The sequence below is a fragment of the Procambarus clarkii genome, chromosome 37, assembly GCF_040958095.1.
Source record: "Procambarus clarkii isolate CNS0578487 chromosome 37, FALCON_Pclarkii_2.0, whole genome shotgun sequence".
Classification (NCBI taxonomy): domain Eukaryota; kingdom Metazoa; phylum Arthropoda; class Malacostraca; order Decapoda; family Cambaridae; genus Procambarus; species Procambarus clarkii.
Genome location: NC_091186.1, coordinates 10,817,056 through 10,825,605, shown reverse-complemented (window position 1 = coordinate 10,825,605; position 8,550 = coordinate 10,817,056). Strand labels below are relative to the sequence as shown.

The 8,550-nt window shown below is 46.3% G+C and overlaps 1 protein-coding gene across 1 annotated transcript in view; it reads right to left on the bottom strand.

Annotated features, from left to right (window-relative positions):
• The window catches only part of LOC123765792 (uncharacterized), a 34,069-nt gene extending 30,216 nt beyond the window's left edge, over window positions 1-3,853 (bottom strand). The window contains exon 1 of the mRNA XM_045754551.2: window positions 3,257-3,853. Coding sequence (XP_045610507.1) covers window positions 3,257-3,263 — 7 coding nt within the window. The 5' untranslated portion in view covers window positions 3,264-3,853. The remainder of the gene's footprint in view (window positions 1-3,256) is intronic.
• Between the last annotated feature and the right edge of the window lie 4,697 nt (window positions 3,854-8,550).

The following is an 8,550-nucleotide window of genomic DNA, read 5'->3' as shown; positions in this document are numbered from 1 at the left end:
CTTCTCACTCCTACTCCGTTCCCATCTTCACCGACGGGTCAAAGTCTGCTGACGGCGTGGGCTACTCTGTTGTTTTTCCTGACCACACTTATATGTGTCGCCTTCCTCCGGAGGCTAGCATCTTCACAGCAGAACTCTATGTTATTCTCTATGCTCTTTGTCTCCTGCTTTCCCGGGGGCAATCCTCCTTCGTGGTGGTAGTTGACTCTCGTAGTGCCCTCATGGCTTTAGGGTCCTTTAATCCAGTCCACCCTGTGGTCATCGAGATTCAACATTGGCTGTTTCTTATCTCCAGTAAATTTAAGTCGGTTGCGTTTTGCTGGGTTCCCAGCCATGTTGGTGTCTCTTTAAATGAGCGTGCGAATGCTGCCGCTAAGGAAGCTATTCCGCGCTTGTCCCATCTCCCATAAAGGTGTTCTTTATTCCGACTTTTACCCAGTTATTCATGCCTCCATTCTTGCCCGATGGCAGAGTTGTTGGTCTTTTGTTATTGGTAACAAACTGCGTACTCTTAAGAGTCTTAAAGTGTCCCAGTGGAATTCCTCCTGCCACTGTAACCGGCAGTGGGAAACGGCCCTGGCTAGGTTACGTATTGGCCATACTCGCTTAACTCATGGTCACTTAATGGAGCGCCACCCAGCTCCTTATTGTCCAAATTGCATTGTCCCTCTTACGGTCGTACATATCCTTGTTGAATGTCCTGACTGCCGGGACAAGCGTGTGTCTTGTTTCCGACCGTCCCTCGCGGTCACTGGTCCCTCGATAGTATTCTCGGTGACTCTGATACTTTTGATATCGTTCGCCTTATGCGTTTCTGTTCTCGTATTGGCATCCTTGGTGATATTTAGCGCCCTCTGATTATCCCGCACATTTGATGGTGCTATATAGCCTTTCCGGTTTGGTGCCTTCTTTTGATAATTACTTAGTCCGTTAAGGTACCCTAATGGTGTGGGATCACAGGCATGGTCAGGGTGGGTGCATCCGGTGCTCGTCAGGCTAAACAGATGTGTCTGTACGTTTCTGGTTGTCGTTGTTACAGATTAAGCTACTCAGAACAAGTTCCAAGTAGCACGGGCTATGGTGAGCCCGTAGCTTACCTGGCACAGGAGCGGGGCTGTGTTACACACAATACTTAAATAACACCTTAAATGTACTGTGACCATACACATCTAAAGTATATATACACCCTAAACACACACATGTAAGGTGTCTACACCCTAAACACACACATGTAAGGTGTCTACACCCTAAACACACACATGTAAGGTGTCTACACCCTAAACACACACATGTAAGGTGTCTACACCCTAAACACACACATGTAAGGTGTCGACACCCTAAACACACACATGTAAAGTGTCGACACCCTAAACACACACATGTAAGGTGTCGACACCCTAAACACACACATGTAAGGTGTCTACACCCTAAACACACACATGTAAGGTGTCGACACCCTAAACACACACATGTAAGGTGTCGACACCCTAAACACACACATGTAAGGTGTCGACACCCTAAACACACACATGTAAGGTGTCGACACCCTAAACACACACATGTAAAGTGTCAACACCCTAAACACACACATGTAAGGTGTCTACACCCTAAACACACACATGTAAGGTGTCGACACCCTAAACACACACATTCAGATTCAGATTCAGATTCAGATGTTTATTCAGGTAAGGTATATACATACAAGTGATGTTACATTAATGGATTGATATATAGATAGAGCTAGTACATACAATGCCTAAAGCCACTATTACGCAATGCGTTTCGGGCAAGAAAAACATTAATATCTAGAACTTAATACTAATTGAGCATAAAGAATAAAAAGTGTTGAGAACAAATACAAATAAAGATAAAAAAAGGGGGAACATGACTGAAAAAGCAGCACAAATACAATAGGTTGACAAACAGTGTTGATTAAAAAAAAGAAAAAAAAAAAGAAAATAACAGACATGGGTTGACAATAGAGGAGTGAGGTAGGTTACAGGGAATTTATTAGGTAGTGTTTAGTTTTTATCTTAAACTGGTTGAGAGAGGTACAGTCTTTAACATGGTTGGGAAGGTCATTCCACATTCTGGGCCCCTTGATTTGCAGAGCATTTCTAGTTTGATTAAGACGTACTCTAGGAATATCAAAACTGTATTTATTTCTGGTGTGGTGCTCATGGGTTCTGTTACAACCTTCTATGAAGCTTTTAAGATCAGGATTGGCATTATAGTTTAGCGTTTTATATATGTATAATACACATGAGAGAATGTGCAGAGACTTAATATCTAACATATTCAGAGATTTGAGTAGGGGTACCGAGTGATGTCTGGGGCCAGAGTTGGATATTGTTCTAATAGCAGCTTTGTGTTGGGTAATTAGAGGACGTAAGTGATTTTGGGTAGTAGAGCCCCAAGCACAAATACCATAGTTGAGATATGGATAGATAAGGGAGTAATAGAGAGTCACCAGGGCATGGCGTGGTACATAATATCTGATCTTAGAAAGAATGCCCACAGTTTTTGAAACTTTTTTTGATATGTTTAGAATGTGTCCCTGGAAATTCAGCTTGTGGTCAATGAGAATGCCAAGGAATTTGCCATCTAATTTGTTACAAATTTGGGTATTGTTTATTTTGAGATTTATATGACTAGAGGATTTATTGCCAAACAGAATATAGAAAGTTTTGTCAATGTTAAGGGTGAGTTTGTTGGCAGTTAGCCAAAGATGGACTTTATTTAGCTCAGTATTTACTGTGGCATTTAGAGCAAGAGGGTCAGTACTGGAGTAAATGAAGGTGTCGTAAGACATGTAAGGTGTCGACACCCTAAACACACACATGTAAGGTGTCGACACCCTAAACATAGTACACACCTGTCACGTGCACTAGGGTGAGTCATAGTACACACCTGTCACGTGCACTAGGGTGAGTCATAGTACACACCTGTCACGTGCACTAGGGTGAGTCATAGTACACACCTGTCACGTGCACTAGGGTGAGTCATAGTACACACCTGTCACGTGCACTAGGGTGAGTCATAGTACACACCTGTCACGTGCACTAGGTGAGTCATAGTACACACCTGTCACGTGCACTAGGGTGAGTCAGTCGTAGTACACACCTGTCACGTGCACTAGGTGAGTCAGTCATAGTACACACACCTGTCATGCGCTAGTCACATGGCCTCAGGCCGGGCTCGGGGGAGTAGCAGGACTCTGGAGATCCCCTACAGGTATGCTCCAGGTAATACTCACCCATCATGACGTGATCACGTCCCGTCACTGGATGGTGGTGCCCACAGCATCAACCGGGCCGCTATAACTCGCCCCATATACACACACGCCACATATACACTGGTATATCTTCCCACAACACGCTCCTATAGCCTCGTCAAGGCGGTGTTGTCAACATGGGTATACACACGTGTGGGTATACACGCTCCCGTAGAGTGTATACACGTGTGAGTATACACGCGCCTGTAGAGTATACACGTTCCCGTAGAGGGTATACACGCGCCTGTAGAGTATACACGTTCCCGTAGAGGGTATACACGCGCCTGTAGAGTATACACGTGTGAGTATACACGCTCCCGTAGAGTGTATGCACGTGGGCGTATACACGCTCCCGTAGAGTGTATACACGTGTGGGTATACACGCTCCCGTAGTGTATACACGTGTGAGTATACACGCTCCCGTAGAGTGTATACACGTCGCTATACACACTCCCGTATAGCGTATATTCGTGTTACAGGGAAGTTTATCCGTGCGTGTCCGTGCATTTGGTGTCCGCGCGCGGGTGTGTTTTTACGCGTGTGCGTGCGTTCGCGTGTGGTGGTGAGTGAGTGAGTGAGAGGTGCAGGTGGCCAGCTGTGGCAGTTATTGCCATAGTGACCGGATGTAAAATTTCGTGGGAACTGTGCGCTATCTTGCTCCCGGTGGCCGGTTATATTCACAATGGCCAGCGTATTTATACTGGGATTCCCCCGTGATATAACCCACATTAGTTTAACCCCAGGGGGGGGGGGCATAGTTAGTGCTAGGTGAACACCCCGGGAATCGAACCCGGGACCATGAGCTTGTGACCGGTAGTGGGGCGGATTACAGAGGCACATAATGGGTTCAGGGACTGAACCCCACAATTCATTTAGCTAAGCAAGTTACAATCTTGATGAGCTAGTTACAACATTCAGTATAAGTCGTCACATCAACAATGGGTTCGAGATCGACCACAAGTACAGTTTCTAAATTAAGCAACTGACATATGTGGAGAGCTAGTGTCACAATTGATATGTTTGTCCTGCACACCGCCCCCCATCCAGTGGGCAGCGGTGGATAGGTTACAATCACTTAGTTACTACCTACAGTTAGCAAACTGGCGATATTTGGCTAAAATTTTATTTTTAATTATATATTTACACATTTCTTGGACATTTGTTATGGAGTTGTTGTCTAAATTCACGTATATTTTCGCACTCCATCACATTGTGACGGAGGGTGTGTGAGTAATTGTGTTGACACAGCGGTGACCAGTGGGCAATAGCTAATACGTCTCGGAGACGCTTATACATACATACATACATTCATACATACACGCATATATAAGGGGGCCTGACAGCTGAGTGGACAGCGCTTGGGATTCGTAGTCCTGAGGCTGAGTCCCTATAATTACCCGCCTTCATAATCTTCCCAATAATTACCCGCCCTCACGACCTTCCCTATAATTACCCGCCCTCATGACCTCTATAATTACCCGCCCTCATAACCTTCCCAATAATTACCCGCCCTCATGACCTTCCCTATAATTACCCGCCCTCACGACCTTCCCTATAATTACCCGCCCTCATAACCTTCCCTATAATTACCCGCCCCTCATGACCTTCCCTATAATTACCCGCCCCTCACGACCTTCCCTATAATTACCCGCCCCTCATAACCTTCCCTATAATTACCCGCCCTCATGACCTTCCCTATAATTACCCGCCCTCACGACCTTCCCTATAATTACCCGCCCCTCATAACCTTCCCTATAATTACCCGCCCCTCATGACCTTCCCTATAATTACCCGCCCCTCACGACCTTCCCTATAATTACCCGCCCCTCACGACCTTCCCTATAATTACCCGCCCTCACGACCTTCCCTATAATTACCCGCCCCTCATGACCTTCCCTATAATTACCCGCCCCTCACGACCTTCCCTATAATTACCCGCCCCTCACGACCTTCCCTATAATTACCCGCCCTCACGACCTTCCCTATAATTACCCGCCCTCATGACCTCTATAATTACCCGCCCCTCACGACCTTCCCTATAATTACCCGCCCCTCATGACCTTCCCTATAATTACCCGCCCTTCATGACCTATAATTACCCGCCCTTCATGACCTATAATTACCCGCCCTTCATGACCTATAATTACCCGCCCTTCATGACCTATAATTACCCGCCGTCATGACCTTCCCTATAATTACCCGCCCTCATGACCTTCCCTATAATTACCCGCCCTCGTGACCTTCCCTATAATTACCCGCCCTTCATGACCTATAATTACCCGCCCTCGTGACCTTCCCTATAATTACCCGCCCTCATGACCTTCCCTATAATTACCCGCCCTCGTGACCTTCCCTATAATTACCCGCCCTTCATGACCTATAATTACCCGCCCTCGTGACCTTCCCTATAATTACCCGCCCTCGTGACCTTCCCTATAATTACCCGCCCTTCATTACCTATAATTACCCGCCGTCATGACCTTCCCTATAATTACCCGCCCTCGTGACCTTCCCTATAATTACCCGCCCTTCATTACCTATAATTACCCGCCCTCATGACCTTCCCTATAATTACCCGCCGTCATGACCTTCCCTATAATTACCCGCCCTCATGACCTTCCCTATAATTACCCGCCCTCATGACCTTCCCTATAATTACCCGCCCTTTATGACCTATAATTACCCGCCCTCGTGACCTTCCCTATAATTACCCGCCGTCATGACCTTCCCTATAATTACCCGCCCCTCATGACCTTCCCTATAATTACGCAACCAAGTATAACCAACAACACTTTATTTTGTCTATTGTATGTGACAGTATAACCTCCCCCCCCCCTCCGCCAGATATCAACAACTTTCCGGTCTACCGTTATCTCGCCACAACGGACACCACCACCACATTTCAAATCCAAATTTATTTTGTCTGAGGTTTGCCGCTGTGTAAAGTGACACAAGTTTACAACTACGATGTAAGTTCGTGCGAACTTACCCCAGCAACCCACCTATATAACCTGTCGAGGCCGAGTCATGGGAAAATGCGTTTTCATAAGGGTTGATCCGTATAACGAATGCGACGTATTAAAAGTGAGAGGACCAATTAAGGTAGAGCTGTGAGAGTAATTGACGGAGGTTTGAAGGGTGGAGAGGATGCCTCTTTCAACCTCTCAATTCCTTCCATTGTTTGATGAATTGGATTTGAATTTTGAATTTTTTGAATTTTGAATGGATTAATCCGTTAAAAATGCGACTTATTAGTACTAAACCGTTTGTTTTTGTAATTATTTAGAGGTAGAATCCATTATTTGGTTCCCATACTTCGTTGCCCTATTAGAATGGTGAATTGAAGCAGCTAGCAGCTAGGGCGGCCTTGATGAGCCTGGGTAATAGGCTAACTGTTCACTCTAGGCTTGATTGATGAAGGTTAATTCACTGAAGAGGTGGCACGGGCATGAATAGCCCGTACACTCTCGGCTGGCTTTGGGGGGGGGGGGGCTGTACAGGTGCTTGTGGCCACAGGCGACGACACCTGTGTGGTCACCCGTGTGATTACTGGCCACACTGGTGCTTGTACTGTGAGTGTGTGGACCATTGACCATGTTATCTGCTTCATGCACACCTGCCTGCACCCCCCTCATGACCACCTGCCCCCCCCCCCCCTTACCCCTCATGACCACCTGCCCGCCCCCCCTTACCACCTCATGCACATGTACCAGGGGGACTGGTGGATAGCGCACAGGACTCGTAATTCTGTGGCACGGGTTCGATTCCCGAACTAGGCAGAAACAAATGGGCAAAGTTTCTAATTTCTCCCTGAATGCCCCTGTTACCTAGCAGTAAATAGGTACCTTGGAGTTAGTCAGCTGTCACGGGCTGCTTCCTGGTGTGTGTGTACTCGCCTATTTATGCTTGCGGGGGTTGAGCTTTGGCTCTTTGGTCCCGCCTCTCAACAGATCAATCAACAGGTGTACAGGTTCCTGAGCCTACTGGGCTCTATCATATCTACACTTGAAACTGTGTATGGAGTCAGCCTCCACCACATCACTGCCTAATGCATTCCATCCGTTAACTATGACACTGAAAAAGTTTCTTCTTACGTCTCTGTGGCTCATGTGGGTACTAAGTTTCCACCTGTGTCCCCTTGTTCGCGTCCCGCCAGTGTTGAATAGTCTTTCCTTGTTTACCCGGTTGATTCCCCTGAGGATTTTGTAGGTTGTGATCATGTCCCCCCTTACTCTTCTGTCTTCCAGTGTCATAAGGTGCATTTCCCGCAGCCTTTCCTCATAACTCATGCCTCTTAGTTCTGGGACTAGTCTAGTAGCATACCTTTGGACTTTTTCCAACTTCGTCTTGTGCTTGACAAGGTATGGTCTCCATGCTGGGGCCGCATACTCCAGGATTGGTCTTACATATGTGGTGTACAAGATTCTGAATGATTCCTTACACAGGTTCCTGAACGCTGTTCTGATGTTAGCCAGCCTCGCATATACCGCAGACGTTATTCTTTTTATGTGGGCTTCAGGAGACAGGTTTGGTGTGATATCAACTCCAAGATCTTTCTCTGTTTCTTTAAGTACTTCATCTCCTATTCTGTATCCTGTGTCTGGCCTCCTGTTTCCACTGCCTAGTTTCATTACTTTGCATTTACTCGGGTTGAACTTCAACAGCCATTTGTTGGACCATTCACTCAATCTGTCTAGGTCATCTTGTAGCCTCCTACTATCCTCATTTGTTTCAATCCTCCTCATAATTTTTGCATCATCGGCAAACATTGAGAGAAACGAATTTATACCCTCTGGGAGATCATTTACATATACCAGAAACAGTATTGGTCCAAGGACTGACCCCTGCGGGACTCCACTTGTAACGTCTCGCCACTCCTCACAGACTTCACCCCTCACAGTGACTCGTTGTCTCCTGTTGCTTAGGTACTCCTTTATCCAGTGGAGTACCTTCCCTTTCACTCCAGCCTGCATTTCCAGCTTTTTCACTAGCCTCTTGTGTGGTACTGTATCAAAGGCTTTCTGGCAATCCAAAAATATTGTGTGTGTGTGTGTGTGTGGGTGGTCAAGATAAACAACAGAGTAGTCAACACCGTTCGTAGACTTAGACCCATCGGTAAAGATGGAAACGGAGCGAGAGTGCGAATAAAAGTGCTCAAGTAAGTAAGTAATTATCAAAAGAAGGCACCAAACCGGGAAGGCTATGTAGCACCATCAAATACGCAAAATAATCAGAGGGCGCTAAATATCACCAAGGATGCCAATACGAGAACAAAA